The sequence below is a fragment of the Rhinatrema bivittatum genome, chromosome 3 (genome assembly GCF_901001135.1).
Source record: "Rhinatrema bivittatum chromosome 3, aRhiBiv1.1, whole genome shotgun sequence".
NCBI classification, from domain to species: Eukaryota; Metazoa; Chordata; class Amphibia; order Gymnophiona; family Rhinatrematidae; genus Rhinatrema; species Rhinatrema bivittatum.
In genome coordinates, this window is record NC_042617.1 from 342,819,122 (window position 1) to 342,838,749 (window position 19,628).

At 41.9% G+C, this 19,628-nt stretch overlaps 1 protein-coding gene across 2 annotated transcripts in view; it reads left to right on the forward strand.

Moving 5' to 3' along the window:
- Window positions 1-19,628, forward strand: part of FBXL4 (F-box and leucine rich repeat protein 4) — a 140,447-nt gene that overhangs the window by 105,609 nt on the left and 15,210 nt on the right. For both annotated transcript variants that reach the window (XM_029595388.1, XM_029595389.1), the window contains exons 6-7: window positions 2,201-2,272; window positions 2,619-2,931. In XM_029595388.1, the coding sequence (XP_029451248.1) occupies window positions 2,201-2,272; window positions 2,619-2,931 (385 nt within the window). The remainder of the gene's footprint in view (window positions 1-2,200; window positions 2,273-2,618; window positions 2,932-19,628) is intronic.

The following is a 19,628-nucleotide window of genomic DNA, read 5'->3' on the forward strand; positions in this document are numbered from 1 at the left end:
AAGGCAAACAAAAATCAGTTCCTATGTCTATCAACCAACCATCAAGCCATCCATGCATCCTCTCTGGCATCCAGTAAATAATGTACACAGAAAACTATTTTAAAAACTTGGGTACTAGCTAAAAGTTTTAGGAACCAGGGATATCAATTTGCTCTTATTTTTTTGTCTTACTTGTTTTGCATATTCTTTTAGTTTTGTTTGATTTTTCTTTACCTTTCCTTTCTTTGTTCTCCTCTCCTGCTGCTTGCAAGCACTCTGCTTCCTTTCCCCCTCCCCTGTATCCAAGTATACTATCTTTCCCCACCCTCCTAATTTTGTTTTGATTTACTAATATAATATGTAATAAAACAGTGAATATCATAAAAACATACGCACTAATATTAAAACACAAATACTTAAAGCACTACATCAAATTACCTCCACTCAAAGCAAATACAATCAAGCAGAAAGCCCCAACCTAATCTACCTCTTAAAACTTGAAGCAATAATACACTTACTAAGGAAATAATCAAGCAGATTAAGCAAACCGATTGTCATGACTTATGGAAAAACCAGCTTTTTAGAGCCATCCTCCATTTTTGATAATCTACTTCCTGCCACATATCAAATGGTAAGGCATTGCGAAGCATTGGAGCCTGATAAGCAAAGCAAGTCTGTCGTGGCAATTTTAATCTAATTTCCACCAGAGAAGGTAATCTTAACTCGGCTTGTGAAGAACACAGTAAAGGGCAAAGATGATATAAAATCACTTGGGCAGCCAAATATGATGGATGACCTGAGTGCAGTGCTTTAAAAAGCAAGACATAAAATTTTAAATTTCATCCAAGACAAATTCCGTAACCAATACAAATTCCGTAAAAGAGGTGTTCCTGAATCGATATAATTTTTTTTTTTTACCCATAGATAATCTTTGCGGTGATATTTTGTAATAACTTCGGTCACTTAATGAAAAACTAAGGTGTAATCCTGATAGAGGGCATTACAATAATCTAGACGGCTCAAAACAAGAGCATGACTCGCAGTCTGGCACCATTCTGAGTGCTGCTGGGGCAGGGAACAATAGGGGATCACTTGTACGCTGTGAACCGGCTTGAGGAAGATGGCTGTGGAGGGAATCATATTTTGCATTGGGGGGAGGGTGCTTAACATATTTACACACATTGAGGGAGGGCCAGGGATATTTGGTACATGGGTGGGGTGTTTTTCACAGCTGGGTTGAGCAGTTATAACTTGGGGTTTCTTGCCCTTTTAAACATCTCAAAGGGTGTGTGTGTGCTGTGCGTGCAGTATATGTGGTGGTGATGCTGCTGGTAACATTCATGCAATCCCAGCCACCGGAGCAACCCCTACTGTGGTATTAACTAAGCTGTGATAACCAACCTGTATTAAAACCCTGCAGTAATGCATGTTTCATCATTTTAGTAAATTGCCCATTTAGATAGATGGTAGAAACCTATGAGGAACACAAAACACTGCAATGCAACTGCACAGCCTACAGTGAAAGTAGAAATACTTTTTTATATTTCTTGCAAATACATTCATGTTTCAAAAGCATGCATAGCAAATGTATAAGTAGGCGTATCCCTTCACGGTGTGGCACAGGTATATTTCAGGTTCTTTCTCCATTGGAGCAGGATTTTGGGAACAGAATGGAGTTGTTGAAGATGGTCACAAAGTAGAAATTGTGCTCGTTTGTTAGCTTGTTACTGGTGACAGGCACTCGATGGGGGTTGGCATTCTTGTCAGCCTAAGAGAATCCTTTGACGTTAAGGTCAGCAGCTGAAGGCTGAAGCTGTGTAACTCTATTGGCAGTTCTATCAGGCATCAGCTGATCACCGAATGTCAAAGCTGGTACTGCTACTCCTCTGAGATGTGGCCTGGCTTCTTGTCACGGAGCTTAACCCCCCAGCAACTGTCCTGTGGGAGAAAAACAGAGACCAGGGGAAAAGCGGTACCAGCAGGGCGTGTAGAACCACATCTGAACTGGCTTACACAGAGGACCCTAATGATTTTTTTTTTTTTTACCTTGAGCCAATCAATGATGGTTGCTCTAGGGACTCATTAAGTGGCATTTGTGGTGTCTGTAACCCAAGCTTAAATGCTGTATTCCAAGCAGTGTGGTGACATCATTTAATGTCTTATTGACCTCTTCTTTCTCTTTCTGTTCTCCTTTGGCTTCTGAAATGGTCCCCAATGGTAGCAAACGGCTTTGCTCAGCATTCTGAACTTCTGCATGGAGCTCCAGCACTTAAACCTTGGTAGCTGTGTTATGGTAAGTTCTTGAAGTCCCTTTTCTCTGTGTAATGTAGCCTTGACCTATTTGTCTTTGTAAGGTTGGAAAGAACCTAACCCAATTTCTTTTATTTTCACTTACTTAGCTAATGTTAACCTTATATTTCTATGGCAAGGGGGAAAAAGAACACGTTTGAGATGCCAAGAATTATCTTTAATATTGAACGAACTATTGCAGGTAATAGAAATACTTTTTAAGTTTCCCAGGCAGATAAATTAACAGAGTGGTTGGCAACAGTTGGGAAGGAAATACCTGTGCAATGATAGTATGGTAATCTGACAGATGACAGAGGGTGAGAAAACAGGTTTGCTTGTTCTGTTCACAGATTGAAGATTATGACCTGATCGCTAGCATGGTGGGAGCCAAGAGCAAAAAGCTGCGTTCCCTGGATCTTTGGAGATGCAAAAACATTACAGAGAACGGCATCACGGCACTGGCTTCTGGCTGCCAGTATCTGGAGGAGCTTGACCTTGGCTGGTGCCCTACGTTGCAGAGCAGCACTGGCTGCTTTGCCAAACTCGCCCGCAAGCTTCCGAACCTCCGCAAGCTCTTTCTGACTGCCAATAGATCTGTATGCGATACTGACATTGAAGAACTAGCTGCTAACTGCAGCCGTTTGCAGAATCTTGATATATTAGGTAAGGACTTTTAAAAGAACCTTTGCACTACATTTTTTTTTTTTGCCCAGTTTTTTTTTTGTTTGTTTTTTTTAATGTTGCACGTATTTAATGTCTGTGAGTGAAGACGGAATGTTTCCTGAGTGATCTGGTACCATGGCCAGACTATATTCTGTATAGAACTTGTAGCAAGGCAAGTTTTGAAAGCAGACATGAAGTTCTGCATTATCCCTACAAAGTAAGAATTGTTTATGAAAGAGAAAAAATATGTATTCTATATGTTTTGATCTTTTGTGTAGAGTTTGACTCTTAGGTTTGCTCATTGAAGTTCATGAGCTGAGATGTGCTGATTTTGTTATATATAAATAAGCATTACGAGGCCGATATTAAAAAAAAAAAGCTGAGCTCCTAATTTAGGAATGTAAGTTGGGTCCTTAAGTTAGGAGTGTAAGTTTTCAGCTAAAAATTCCCCAAAATGTTAGGTTCCTAAAATTTCAGTTCCTAGTTGTAGGACTGCTATTTATTTGCTTTGATTTAGGCTTCTGAGTTAGGTGCCTAGTTATGAAAATCAATGCTTAAGCTCCTAAATTTGTCTCCCCACCATAACTACATCCCTGTAATGACCCATTTTTTTTTTTTTAGGAACCTAAATTTAGGCACTTAACCCTAGCAAAATTTCAAAAGGGCCAATTTTGGAGCCTCACTCCAACAGTTAGGAGCCTAAACCCATTCGGGCCAATGCACTAAATTTGTGCAGAAAACGCACAGCGAGCCACCTCTCCTGGGCATGCGATCCAATGTTTAAATGAGGGGTTGCACTGAAAAGGAAGCGATAGGGACAAATGTGCATCCCTAGCGCCGCCTCGGCATCGGGTGCACAGGAGAGGTGGCTGTCAAGCGGGTTGGGAAAACTGACGCTTAATCTACGAGCGTCTGTTTTCTCCTACTTCCAGCCTATACACACACAAGATACACGGCCTGGACCATGTATCTTGTGTGTTTCTGGACGTCCAATAATTTATTTTTTTTAATGACTTTTTTAAAATAAATACTGCTTTATTTGGTTCCCCCTACTTAGTATCGCTACGATACTATCAGGAGGAATCACAGAAAGCAGGATTTTTCTTTTTTTTTCAATGCACCCTTGAGTGTGGCGCACCTTTCCGCCACCCCCGGGCTGGCGTAAAACTTGCCCTGTTGCAAGTGCGGGAAACTTATTGGATCACAGGGATTAGCTGATAGCCTCATCTACATGAATTTCCATGCGATGAGCGCTATTAGCTATATGGCGATTTGGACGCATGTTTTGGACACGCTAATCCCCCGTATTGGATCGGGGGTTATGGACATGCGTCCAATCGCATGTTAAGCCGTGTGCAGCGGCTAGCGCACGGCATTGCATTGGTCTGTTTGAAAAGAGAGAAAAAAGATCAGTGGGGTAGAGATGATACCTTTTTAGAAAGTGAATTAACATTTCAAGATGCAGGCTTTCAGGCTTATATAGGAAGATAGTAGACCATGGCTTAAAAAGACCCATTGCCTTAACTACTCTGCCCACTTTTTCCCATCCACACTGCAAAGCTATATCCCAGCTGCCAGCCATAGAAGCTTGATTACCTCTTAGCCAAGCCAGTTTTTGCTCATTTGCTTCCTCATTGGTTCTCTGCGAGACTGGGTAGATGGTCAGACAAGATCCCATACTTAATCCACCATCTCACCAACAGTCCAAGGAGCTACCAAAGTTAAGAGACCGATGCAAAAAGCTGAGTGTTAATATTCAGTACAGTTTCTTAACCCACAAGCTAATTTTTTTTTTTTTTTTTAACTCTTGATGCAATAAGCCAGGGGTAGCCAACTCTGGTCCTCAAGAGCCACAGACCGGCCTGGTTTTCAGGAAACCCACAATGAATATGCATTAAATAGATTTGCATACAATGGAGGCAACCCCTACAATACTCCAATGGTATGCTAATGCAGGGTTGATCAGACTTGTCCTTGGGGGGGGGGGGCCCAGCCAGGCAGGTTTTCAGAATACCCCTAATGAATATGCATGAGATTTATCTGCATGCACTACCTCCTGTGTATGCAGATATATTTCTCCTGCATATTCATTAGAATATCCTGAAAACCCAACTGGCTGGAGGGCCTCAAGAACCGATTTGAGCACCCCTGTGCCAATGTATTGGGAGTCTTTAAAAAAAAAAAAAAAAAAAAAAAAAAGACTTTACAGCAAAACATGGTTTATGCACATAAAATAGGAATTAACACAGAAAACATGGTTTATATGCACAAATGTTTTCCACTTAGTATGATTTATGTGCATAAAATATGATGAATTGACGGTTGCAGTAGAGTAAAGGCTTTGGACAGTAAATTTGAGAGTGACTGAGCATAGTAAAGTTAAGCACTCAGTTGTAGAGCATGGAAAGCGCAGTGATGATATGGAGCTCCGGATTTCCTCTCCTGAGGATGAAAATAAGGCACTAAAAGAAAAATTAGACATTATGGGGAACACAGTGTCCAAACAGGCAGAAAAACTGAACGAATGGGAGAATTGCTCCAGAAGGAAGTTGTTCCTTCTGGAGCAATTCTCCCATTCGTTCAGTTTTTCTGCCTGTTTGGACACTGTGTCCATCTCTTGCATTTTTTTAGGCCTTTCTGAAAAGGTTCCGGATGTTGAGCTGCCTCATCTGCTGGAGGCTTGGCTTTTAGCTTCAAACAATTTTTATTGAAGCTTTAGCAGACATCAACATTACAAGTTGTACAATCAGAAAAGGTACATATTCAAGCAGTAAGAACACTGAGTACAAACAGAAAAGTAAGCCCCTACTAATCCAGAGACCTCATGTTCAGCTTTAGAAACGTAGATCAGCAAGCAGGAGCCAACATATAATATCTTGCTAGATCCCCCATCAAAACAAATTGGTATAACCCATTCCCACCTTCCACAAAGAGTATAAGCAATATTCAACTCTCAGGTGCTGTACTCTTATGCACCCGAGATATGGCAGGAATGATACCTTTCCCACAACTCCCCCCACAACGTTCTTATAGCGCAAACAGAAGTAAAAGAAGCGATGCAATGCCCAGAAAAACAAAAATATATATAGAAAGAGGAAAAATACAGGATACAAGAGGATATAACAGTGCCCTGCACAAAACAGGCTATCTGTTCAAAATGCAACTTCGAGCACGAGGAGGTAAATTTTGAATATATTTATCCCACACCCTCAAAAATCATTTTTTTATATGTAGGACTAATGGATAGATTCCATAACCAGCATATTGTGTAAAGAGTTTCTCTATTGCCAAAAATATGGAGAAGTTTCTTCCCTCCAGACTAACAGAATCTATTTTATTTCCCCAATACAAAAACTTTGCATGCAATAAAGAGCATCCTCCTAGTTCAAAAAGTATTGGGATAATTTCTTTTCAAAAAGCATAAGCTCAGGGCATAAAGGAATGATATACCCCAAGAGACCTTGTAAAAATGTTAACACCTTACCCCAAAACCTTTGAATGATAACACAGTCCCAAAAGGCATGAGTCAAGGTCCCTCTCCCTTGCTTACATTTCAAGCGAAGTGCAGAAGGTGTTAGGCTAGCATAGAATGCTGTCGATTTGTGATACATATGCCCTATGTAAAAATTTAAATTGTAATTTCTGGACATATATATTAGAAGAACAGTCTTTAAGCCTATAAAACAAGACTGCACTTCTCTCTCAGATATCTGGAAATTACTCTCTCACCCATCTCTCTCGCACAGTTGCAAATGTGTCAGGAAGCAATAAGTTATAAAATTCCTTATATACAATAGAGGTCAAAAAGATTTTTCCTATCTGTGGAAGAAATCCTCAATTTTGATTACAACTTATCGTGATAAGGTCCTTTGTGGAAGTGAGCCAACATAAAATTTGAGTTGTAAATATGGAAAGATATTCTTATCCAACAAACCAAATTGATTCTGCAGATCCTGGAATGAGAACATAGTACCATTAATTGCCAAAACTTGTTGTAAGGAGAAGATCCCCAGCTGGGACCACCTTGCAAATAACCTGGTCTTGGGACCCTGGAGAAAAGTTGAAATTACCCCCAATAGGCAAGAAAGAAGAGCTTGAACTAGACAAGTTCAAGACACTCAATGCCTTTTTCCATGCCCAATGCACAGGAGTCACTAATAAATTATTTAAACCATATTTCAAAATTATGTGAGTGTCCGAATGGAAATTAAATTTGAGATCAAATGGAGAAACAAGGATCTTCTCGCTATCCAAACACACATCTTGCATTCCCAAAAAACTCAGTCTCACAATGTACAGTAGACTAGCTAAATTATATTGTTCCAAATCTGGGATCCCCAACCCCCCTTTCTCCCAAGAAATTCTTGGTTTTCTATCTTCCCAAATACAAAAAAAAAACAAGCAAACAATCAAGTTTTTAAATCTCCCCCTGCCGAATCATAATCGGAAGATTCTAAATAGCATAGATCCACTTTGGAAACGGTATCATTTTAAAAAGATTAATACGGCCAGTTAGAGAGGTAGGTGTTGCCATAACCGAAGCTTAGCTTTTGTTAAATTCAACAAGGGGTCAACATTCAGGGAGTACAGATTTTCCACTTCATGTGCCATCACAAGCCCCAGATATTTAAGAACATAAAAAATTGCCATTCTGGGTCAAACCAAGGGTCCATCAAGCCCAGCATCCTGTTTTCCAACAGAGGCCAAACCAGGCCACAAGAACCTGGCAAGTACCAAACACTAAGAAGATCCCGTGCTACTGATGCCATAATAGCAGAGGCCATTCCGTAAGTCAGCTAGATTAATAGCAGTTAATGGACTTCTCATCCAAGAACTTATTCAATCTTTTTTAAACCCAGCTACACTAACTGCACTAATCACATCCTCTGGCAACAAATTCCAGAGCTTAATTGTGCATTGCGTGAAAAAATTTCTCCAATTAGTCTTAAATGTGCTACTTGCTAACTTCATGGAATTGCCCCCTAGTCCTTTTATTATCCGAAAGTGTAAATAACCGATTCACATCTACTCGTTCAAGACCTCTCATGATTTTAAAGCCCTCTATCATATCCCCCCTCATCTGTCTCTTCTCCAAGCTCAACAGCCCTAACTTCTTCAGCTTTTCCTCATCGGGAGCTTTTCCATCTCCTTTATCATTTTGGTTGCCCTTCTCTGTACCTTCTCCATCGCAACTATATCTTTTTTGAGATGCGGCGACCAGAATTGTACACAGCATTCAAGGTGCGGTCTCACCATGGAGCGATATAGAGGCATTATGACATTTTCCGTTTTATTAACCATTCCCTTCCTAATAATTCCTAATATTGTTTGCTTTTTTGACTGCTGCAGCACACTGAGCCGACGATTTTAAAGTATTATCCACTATGATGCCTAGATCTTTTTCCTGGGTGGTAGGTTCCATATTAGGAGCTAACATTGTGTAACTACAGCAAGGGTTATTTTTCCCTATATGCAGCACCTTGCACATATCCACATTAAATTCCATCTGCCACTTGGATGCCCAATGTTCCAGTCTCGCAATGTCCTCCTGTAATGTATCACAATCCGCTTGTGATTTAACTACTCTGAATACTTTTGTATCATCCGCAAATTTGATAATCTCACTCATCGTATTCCTTTCCAGATCATATACAGAGATAGAGATAGATAGATAGAGATAGATAGATACAGATCCCTTAGGCACTCCACTGTTTACCCTTTTCCACTGAGAAAATTGACCATTTAATCCTACTCTTTGTTTCCTGTCTTTTAACCAGTTTGTAATCCACGAAAGGACATTGCCTGCTATCCCATGACTTTTTAGTTTTCTTAGAAGCCTCTCATGAGGGACTTTGTCAAATGCCTTCTGAAAATCCAAATACACTACATCTACCGGTTCACCTTTATCCACATGTTTATTAACCCCTTCAAAAAAATGAAGCAGATTTGTTAGGCAAGACTTCCCTTGGGTAAATCCATGTTGACTATGTTCCATTAAACCATGAGTTTCTATATGCTCTATGATTTTGATCTTGAGAATAGTTTCTACTATTTTTCCCGGCACTGAAGTCAGGCTCACTGATCTATAGTTACCCGGATCGCCCCTGGAGCCTTTTTTTAAATCCAAATACACTACATCTTCCAATTCACCTTTATCTACATGTTTGTTTAACCCCTTCAAAAAAAGAAGCAAATTTGTTAGGCAAATCCATGTTGACTGTGTTCCATTAAACCATGTCTTTCTATATGCTCTATGATTTTGATCTTTAGAATAGTTTCCATTATTTTTCCTGGCACAAGTTTTTTACCATTGTATCCATTGATGTCAAAGAGTACAATAAGTGACAAAAATAATTTGCAGAGCCATTAGCCCCTTCATTCTCTGACTAAAAAGGCCAATGTTGTAGCGAAGGAGCAGACATCTCCAGACCTTTAATGCCAGACCTAGATTAGGATTTCATGTTAAGCCATTTATATATATAGTTTCGCTTCATTGAACTGAAGAAGTTGCCTCTCACCTTATATAGATTGACAATTTTCAATTTCTGTTTTGTAGACATATCTCTAGATGTAGTTGAAGGCATTGTGTAAACTATTTTTTCTTGCATCTATTTTTTGTATGATTTTGGATTGCAACCACCAAATCCCTTGTTCTTGGAAAAATCCTTTGTAGAATTTGTATAAAGTGAGGGGTTTGTCTTTAAAGGAGACTTGAAGAGTATCTTAATAAAGAAATAAAATAAAGGAAGGTGTGTTTGATTCTTAGCCTCAAGATCAGTATTCTCACGGTCATTTTGAATAATCCTGGAATTATTTCGTATGGTAGAATATTTCACTCAACCAGTGGATAATATTTCTGCTGAAACTAATTCTTTGTTAGTTCCAAGAAAGTGTGATAATTTTGTTTAGTACTTTACTGATAAAATAGCATTTATGTGAGGCTTCCAGCACGCACAAAAACTGGTAGCTGTCCTTGCTGGAAAAGGTGGAAATGAGATTGGATCACTTCAGTCCTGTTTCTGTGAGAGAAATACTGCAGGTCATTACAGCACTAAATTTTTCATCTTGTCCATTGAACTCATGCTCAAGAGTTCTATTAAAGACAATTTGTGACAGTCCAGTGATTACGAATATTACTAATCTTATTATGTGAGGGTCTTTTACTAGAAAGCTTAAAGTAAGCCTTTGTAACCTTTAAGGAAACAATCTTTCCTCTGAAATTCACGAGCTGTAGTTTTATCTTATCTCTACCCTTCCTTGCGAAGGTTATCGAGAATTTGTTTTTAAAACAGTTGAATGAGTTTATTGAAGAACATTCTGTCCTCAACCAGTTTCAATTTGGATTCCAGAGGCATCTTAGTTCTTAGACTTAGTTCCAGCTTTGATACTTTTAGATAAGAATTCGATTGCATTTAGAGGTATGCGTTGGTTTTATTGGACATCCCCACAGCCTTTGACACACTAAATCATCAAATGCTTATCTACCATTAATGTAAGTGCAGTATTTTGGGTGTGTTAAAAGGCTGATGTACCTCTCTGATCACCAGCAGCAGATATGAAATGGATTGACTGTTTTTACCTGGCATCCAGTGTCAACCGTGTTTCCACAGGATTCGTTATCCGTTTAACATCTATATGGCCCTATTATGTAAACTATTAGCTGGGTTGCATATTAGATATGAGATTGTATGCTGATATACAGTTTTTCATTCCAGTCAGATCCACGTGGGCTGCTATGTTTGAAATGGTATCTGTCTGTCTCTCAGTGGTAAAACAATGACTTTCATAGTAAGTTGTATTAAACATAGAAGAGACTGAGGTTATGATCTTGAAAAGAATGTCATTAAGAGACAAACCCTCTGCATTTTTTTCAAACTTTGATTACTGTTCCGGCTAAGACCCCCATTAGAAAAATTGGAATTTCATGCAGTGCTACAAGCTTTGTTATATTCTGGGTTGCATGAGTGCTTCATCTTTTACTTTGTGTATTGGTGTTCCATCTATTGTGTTAAGATTAAGGTCTCTTTAAGTTCAAAATACGACTGTGTCCATTCTGATGGGCATTAGCCTGTATGACCACATTACACCCGTTTTATATATTCTGTACTGGCTACCGATCGAATGGAGAATTAAACATGAAATTGATATAACCATTCATAAGTTTACTTAATGGCAACATTTCTCCTTGAGTGAGCTTGATGTTTCACATATATTCTATCACATGCATTAAAATCCTCACAGACTGCTCTAGGATATTCCCTCCATTCAAGCAGCACACCTCGCCAAAGTAAGAGATGGGGCATTCTCCCAGGACAAGCAGGATGGTAGGCCTCACATATGGGTAACATCATTAGGCAGAGCCCTATTAAGGAACACGGAGCATGCCCAGCATGCCATGATCCTTGTGTCCACAGGGGTCTCCCTTCAGTCTCTCCCCCCCCCCCCCCCCCCCCCCCCCCCGCGCTGCAGTTGCCTCATATTTAGGAGCTCTGAGATTTTTTCTCACAACTTTTCCTTATGGAAAAACTTGGTTTTACTTCACAAATAATTTCCCTACATGGGTCTCCCTTCGCGTACATTTTCATCGACGCTCGGTGAGTACTATTCTGTGTTCTCCAGTCAATTCCTGTCACCTCACTATCTGTTCCCCTGGGTTACCAACCATTTTGTGGCCCTCTTTTTTTTTTTTTCTCTCCCTATGTCTAACACACTCGGTCCACCCTACAATGCCCGCTGGTGTCCTTGCTGCGATCTTCCACCAGGTTCATCGGGCTAGAGGGATCGAGACGTCCACGGTTCCCATTGATGCCGTGGAGGCTGCCATCAATCCTGTCGTAGCCAACGTCTAGGTCGCCATTGGGGTCGCCATCGATTATGTTGACGACGTTGGTGCCGTCGATGCCACCGTCTATGTCTCAGTGCCCTTGACTATCGAAAACGCTCCATACTTTGGGGACCTCAACCAGATCTCCCGTGTAATCCTTAGGCGAAAAACACCAGGAGCAGTAGAGGCACGGTGACCGTCCGTCACCAGTGCCATCCAGGACAGCTGTAGCACCTTCCTCGGTGCTGGAGAATGACCGGGCCAAGCACCGTGGGAGTTGTCACCAGCACGGTGACTGTCCGTCACCGACGCCATCCACGACATCGGTGGCATCTTCCTTGGTGCTGGAGAATGACCGGGCCGAGCACCGAGGGGAAACATAGTCACCGGCACCGACAGGGTTCCGTGTTCGGTGCCGGCACTGATACCGCATCGGCATTGATGTCCATCGAGCCAGTTGCAAAGCGGGCCCGGGTACAAGAGTCTCCATGCTCTCTGCACCCGAGGCACTGAGGTGTTCCCCACCGGTGCCAGGTTCTGAGCCACCGCAGATCCATGTGGAAGTGCCAGTAACGCCTAGCCTGCCTCCCCCTGTAGCTGCGTTACGTATACCAACTCCAGGAAGGAACTGGACGTCCTCGTCCGCCAGGCTGTCTTCGATGCCTTCCAGAATCTACAACCTCAATTGATGCCGGCCCCCATACCAGCACCAACACCGGAGCCATCGATATTCGCACCATTGTGGCACCGCCTCGCTGCCCTCATCAGTACCCTACTAACGACAGCCTAAGTCATCGACGCCGACTTGTCCTTCTGAGCCTCCACAGGCCCCTATACCTATCCCGGGATCCTCGAAGGCTGATGAGGGCTCTAATCTCACTTCGGCAACAATCCCATCGAGACTTAAACCAACCTCCTCAAGCCTTCTCCACCAGAAGAGTGGAGACTATCTCTCTAAATGACATCCCTTTCAACCTGGTCACTAAAGAGGACTAGAAGTTTTCGGGAGGGTCTAGGTCATAAAATCTTCTTGGGATCCATGTTGGTGTCACATATTGCTGTTTACCAGCTATGTTTGACACAACACCAAGGGAACCTCACTGCCATCAACATGAAGTTCGTACAACATGTGATTGCTTCGAAACGTCCTCCTGTTGCCAGCAACAGGACTCTGTGCTAGATGGTGAACCTGGCTTACGGCCCCTGATTTACGGCCCGAAGTCCAAGATAAACTAGCTGATCTGCCATGCACCGCAGACCCTGCAAGACCCTGCGATAGCTTTCTACGTTTCTTGCAAATCCTCCCTCCTCGGCTAAAAAACCAGCAAAGAGGGATGCTAGAAGGACCTTTTACTGCTCACACGAGTATTATCCAGCTCCCATGTGAGACCAGCTATTCCACTTCAAAAAGCATATACACGTCAACAACTGATATCCAGTTCACACCAGCTCTGCTAGTCGGGCAGGCTTCTGGATTTTGAAACCTTGCCAGAGAACAGAACAATCCATCCTACTGAGGACCACGGCTCTGGACATTGTGTTCCCCGGACACAGTAAGGCAGAGAATTTTAATCCCACTATTTCCTACTTCCAAGGAAAACAAACAACCTCCGCCCATCCTGGACTTCAGAAATCTCAACAAATTTCTTCAGAAAGAGAAAAGTTCACAATGGTGTCTCTCGGCACCATGCTTCCCTTACTACAACAAGGAGGTTGACTCTACAGGACCTTCAATACGCTTCATAGTGAGTCCACAGCATTTTCAATATCAAGTTCTGCCATTCGAACTAGCTTCGACACCTCGTGTATTACACCAGATGCCTAGCAGTGATTGCTGCTCATCTATGAAAAAACAGCATTCACGTGTTTCCTTACCTGGACGACTGCCTAATAAGGAGTCAATCCAAACAAGGAGCTCTAAATTCTCTAAGACGTTCTATAAATCTACTAAATTTGTTGGGATTTCTGATCAACTACCATAAATCCCATATGGATCCATCTCACCTCTTTGCCTCCATCGGAGCAGATCTGGGCACTACAGTCCAAAAGACCTTCCTGCCCAACAACCGCGCAGACATCCTATCAAACTGTCCACATCTCTGCGCATATGCAACATAGCCTCAGCCCATCAATTCTTCCCACTGCTGGGCGACATAGATTTCACGGTCCACATCACTCCTATGGCCAGACTAGCCATGGGAAAAACTCAGTGCACTTTAAAATTCAGTGGCTCTAAACCATTTAACCACTTTCATCCCTGATCCATGTCACCGATCCAGTGACCTTGGCCTCGGTCGCATCCAACTTGGGTTGGGGAGCTCGTATTAACAACCTTCAAACCCAAGATGTGTAGACTCTGCTCGATGAACAGTCTCACATCAACTTCCTGGAACTTCAAGCCATACGTTATGCCCTTTATACCTTCAAACACTTCCTCTCACACAGAACTGTGTGGATACAGATAGACAACATAGTGGCAATATGGTACTTGAGCAAGCAGGGATGCACAGGCTCTTATCGGCTATCCCAGGAAGCCGTGCAGATCTGGGCCTGGGCACTTGCACACTCCATGCATCTGTGGGCAACTTATCTAACAGACATACCGAATGTACTAGCAGACCATCTCAATCGGTCCCCATCTCCACGAGTGGTCTCTGAATCCATGTGTAGCGAGCAAAATCTTCTAGCGCTGAGCTTCTAGCCATCGACTTCTTTGCGTCCGAATTGAACCACAAAGTGGACAGATTCTGCTCCCTACACAGGCAATGAAACGCGTTAGCCATGGACGCCTTTGCTCGCCCCCTGGAACAAAGGCCTCCTATATACGTCTCCTCCGATACCGCTCATAGCCAAAAAACTCTCGTGAAGCTACAGCAGGACAGGGGTTTAATGATTCTCATACCCCAGTACTGACCTCGATAAGTATGCTTCCCCATATTATTATTATTTATTATTATTATTATTTAGCATTTTTATATACAGACGTTCTCGATACAAATATCAAATCAGGTCGGTTTACATAAAACAAAACACTCGTGGTGAGGCGTTACAATAAACGGAGTTTCAGAACATGAGAATAAATATTAAATAAACAACAGTGACTCATCAAATGACGAGAATCTATATAGTAAATAACATGTAATAAAATAGATAATGGTGTAAATAACTAACTTGAAATAAAATAAATAATAAATAGAATAGTATAAAATATATATGTAAAGACAACAGTAACTCGTTATGATACGTGAAACATGTAGAGAATAACTAAGAATAAATGATGTGTTAATTTGGGATATACAGGTATCAGGGACCAATGTTTATGGGCCTGGTTATGAGTAATGCATGGGCTAAAGAATTAATGCATCCACAAGTGGAACAATCAAACAGGTGGGCTGTCAAATAACGTGGATTCATGTGGAGATAACTAAAAATAAATGATGAGCTGAACAGTGACCAATGTTTATGTGTTTAGATATCAGTAATGCATGAACTAAAGAATTAGTGCATCCACGCGGGAGGCTTTCCCTACAGGTGTGTTGTAAGTGGGTTGTCCAGATGAGGTGGCTTTCACTACAAGTGGGTTGTAAGTGGGTTGTCCAGATGAGGTGTAATCGGGCCTTGAAGAGGTGTGGGCGGTCGTGGAACTTGAGGTGTGGTCATGGAACTTGTAGTGAACTAATTTTACTCTTTTGCTCTTTGGCCCGTGTCAGAGTGTTCCTGCGATTCTGGAAATGCTTGCCGGAAGAGCCACGTTTTTAAATTTTTCTTAAAAGTTATATGACAGGTTTCTTGGCGTAGATCCGGTGGTAATGAGTTCCAGAGGGTGGGCCCAGCTGAGGAAAGTGCTCGTTTAGATCGTGAAGTTTTGATCGGGGGAGCGTATAAGGAACCTTTGTAGTTGAATCTGATAGGTCTTTGTGATGTGTGAGGTCGGAGTTGCGAGTTTAGGTTTAGGTGTGCGGTGCCCGTAATATCCTTGTGGATCATTGATAATGTCTTGAATGTGATTCTGGCTTTTATGGGTAGCCAGTGCAGACTGTAGAGAATAGGTGTTATGTGGGCTCTTTTATTTGTGTTGGTGAGTAACCTCGCGGCAGCGTTCTGCACCATCTGTAAGGGTTTTGTAGCTGTGATCGGTAGACCTAACAGGAGCGAGTTGCAGTAGTCTAATTTGGATAGAATTATAGACTGCACTACTAGACGGAAGTCACTGAAGTGGAGGAGAGGTTTCAGATTTTTGAGTACTTGAAGTTTAAAATAACATTCTTTTGTTGTATTGGAGACGAAGGATTTAAGGTTGAATTGATTGTCGAGACGCACCCCTAAGTCTCTGACGGAAGGGGAGTGGTTAATGGATGATTTTGCGAATTGAGATGCGCTTTGGGAGTTGATGAGAGTATGGTTTTTTTCGTCAGGTGAGATGATGAGGATTTCTGTTTTATTTGAGTTGAGTATGAGGTTCAGGCTGGATAACAGAGTGTTGATGGATTGTAAGCAATTGTTCCAATGTGCCCATGTTTTTTGTAGTGATTCTGTGATGGGGAGGAGTATCTGAATGTCATCAGCGAAAATATAATGCTTTAGCTTAAGGTTGGAGAGTAGGTGGCAGAGTGGGAGCAGGTAGATATTAAAAAGGGTAGGGGAGAGAGATGATCCTTGTGGTACTCCTCGGATTGATTTAATGGGAGGTGATTCTTCGTTGTTGATCTTGACTTTATAGAATCTATTCTCCAGAAACGATTGAAACCAGCTATGAGCCTCTCCTTGAATTCCTATATCGGATAGCCGCTCGAGAAGGATGGCATGATTGACTGTGTCGAATGCGGCAGATAGGTCTTGACCTATTAATCCAGGAACCAATTTGCCTTTCCACAGCTCAATCTCATAACAATCATGGCAATTTATACCATCCGAACCTTCAAATCTTTTCACTAATGTTTTTCAGGTACTTGCAGCTTCACAAATACCTTCCACACGTAAATCTTACCATTTGAAATGGACAGGATTTACTAAATGGTGTACACAAAAACGTATTGGCCCCTTTTCCTGCCCCACTCCATCTCTATTAGGCTATATAGGGTACCTTTTGGATTCTGGTCTCCAGACATCCTCTGCACAGGTACACCTCAGTGCCATTTCAGCGTACCACCAGGGAGTAGGGGATGCCCTGATAACGGCTCAACCCCTTATGAGTCGGCTTATGATGGGCTTTCTACAACTTAAACCTCCTCTACGATCACCGGTTACAGAATGGGACCTAAATGTAGTGCTCACCAGGCTCATGCGTTCCTCGTTTGAACCTTTGCATTCCTATGACATTAAAAATTCTAACATAGAAAATTATTTTCCTCGTAGCCATTATATCTGCTTAAAGGGTCAGTGAGTTACAAGCCCTTGTTGTGTACTCAACCTACACTAGGTTCGTCCGTGACAGAGTGGTCCTTCGTACTCACCCTAAATTTTTTCCTAAGGTGGACACAGTCTCTCCCCTTATTCAGTCTATAGTCTGCCCACTCTTTTTCCAAGGCCTCACTGTCACTAGGGCGAGACGTTTTTGCATACCTTGGACTGTACTCATTCACTTGCATTCTATCTAGACCGCATTGCAGTCCATAGGAAATCCACCCAACTCCTTGTTTCTTTTGACAAAAACAAGCTGGGAGTTGCAGTGGGCAAACAAACTCTCTCCAACTGACTAGCAGACTGTATCGAATTCTGCTATGAGGAAGCAGGCCTTTCTCTCCAGGGGTGAGTGAAGGCACATTTTGAAACGGCCATGGCAATGTCTGTAGCACACTATCATTCAGTACCAATTGCCAACATCTGCTAGGCTGTGACATGGAGCTCTCTTCACACATTCGCAGCCCACTACTGATTAGATAAGGACGGCCGTCAAGACTCTGCCTTTGGACAATCTGTCTTGAAAACTTTTTTCCAGTATAATGCCCAACTCCTTCCACAACCTCCTGTGATTTCAGGCTGCCTCATCATTGCCAATAGCACCCCAGTTATTGTGCCTGTTGCACGAGTTGTCTGCTATTGGCCTGTTGTAATATGAGTCAGCCTGTAGCTTGCTAATCACCCATATGTGAGGACTACCATCCTGTTTGTCCTGGGAGAAAGCAGAGTTGCTTACCTGTAACAGGTGTTCTCCCAGGACAGCAGGATATAGTCCTCACAAAACCTACCCGCCACCCCGTGGAGTTGGGTCCGCTTACGTTTTGTTATTTTATTTTTCGCTTGCATGTTTTTGCTACAAACGAGACTGAAGGGAGAACCCCTGTGGACACAGGGATCATGGCTCCGTAATAGGGCTCCGCCTATTGATGTCACCCATATGTGAGGACTACATCCTGCTGTCCTGGGAGAACACCTGTTACAGGTAAGCAACTCTGCTTTCTCGTTGGCTGGACCAGCTTTTTATTACAGTCTACCTGAGCAGCTTTATGTAACAACTTGTGAAAGTCATTCAGAAAGCAACTAAAATCATACCTCTTTCAGCTGCCATTTACATCCAACAATATAGTGAGGATACCTTTTTTTTTTTTTTTTTCCCCCCCATGAAGAAAGTTTGAATTTTTTATCTTGTATTCTTTTTAGATTCATTCTCAGCAGTGGAGCGGTCGGATGGGACAGTCTAATATGTTTGCATTTTTATGCTTGTAATATTGTACCCCGCTTGGAACTTTGTACATCAGGTCAGGCTATAAATACTTTTAAATAAAATAAAATGTCTACTATCAACTGGTACCATGATGCCACTCTTTGACGTCAGGATGCTTGTTTCCTTTGCTGCATTGGTGCTGCAAAGTTCATCAGTAACAGAATGCAAGAGACTACTTTTAGCTGTGTTTACATAAAATATTTTATGCAGCATACTGCAGCATTATAATAAACATAGTTGCAAAATTCCTACCCTAGGGAATTAACTGTGATCATAGGGAAGTTTAAGTGATTAGTTCAAGGTTGCCTAATGTTAATGTTGGCTAGTAAAATTGTCCCATGGTGTCTCCAGGTTTTATAGCTGAGTGCAGTCATGGTTCTGTGTTTGAATACATTTTGCATCATTTAGATTTGCAGTAATGAAGACCTGTGAGGTCTCAAAAGCTAATGCACTATGTCATCTCTTTTGTTGGCCCTTTAAACAGTATCATAACTTACTAAGACTCCTGTTTTAACAGTGGAAAATCTGTTCATAAGTGTGTTTTTAGGATAATATTTCCACCAGATTTTCTTCTGGCGATTTGGCTTAGTGAGTTTAAAAAAAAAAAATTAAAAAAAAACCTACCTTGCAAAAACAGAATTATGAAAATATGGCCTTCAGCAAAGGTAGGTAGGACCTCAAACAGGTCCGATTTCCAGAAGAACCCCGTGAATATGCATGAGAGATCTGAATGCACTGTCTCTATTATATGCAGATTTCTCATGCATATTCATTGTAAGTCTGAAAACGAGACCCATTTGTGGCACTCTAGTACCTACCACTAACAGAAAAAAAAAATCACCCAGCTTCCCATACAAACATACACAGCGAACATATGCCAACACATACTGCAGCCAGACCACAGTCAAGTCATACACACATGCATACTTCCCTTTCAAGAAGAGGGTGTCTGAGTGAGTTTGCAAAGAGGCTTTTCTGGCTATGCAGTCTGGGTGACTGCTACGTCCACATTGAGCAATACTTCTAGAGGTGTTTCTAGCATGCCACCAGAATCTGGCAGCAGAAAGGGGGTGCCAGTACCATGAAGGCAACAAGCCATATTGGAGGAGAGCACAGTGCTAAGTGCTGTTCCTCCTTCCTTCTCAGTAGATTGGCACCAACTCATCACCTTTCTAGCAAACTGACTGGAACTGGTGGCCTTCAGCTACT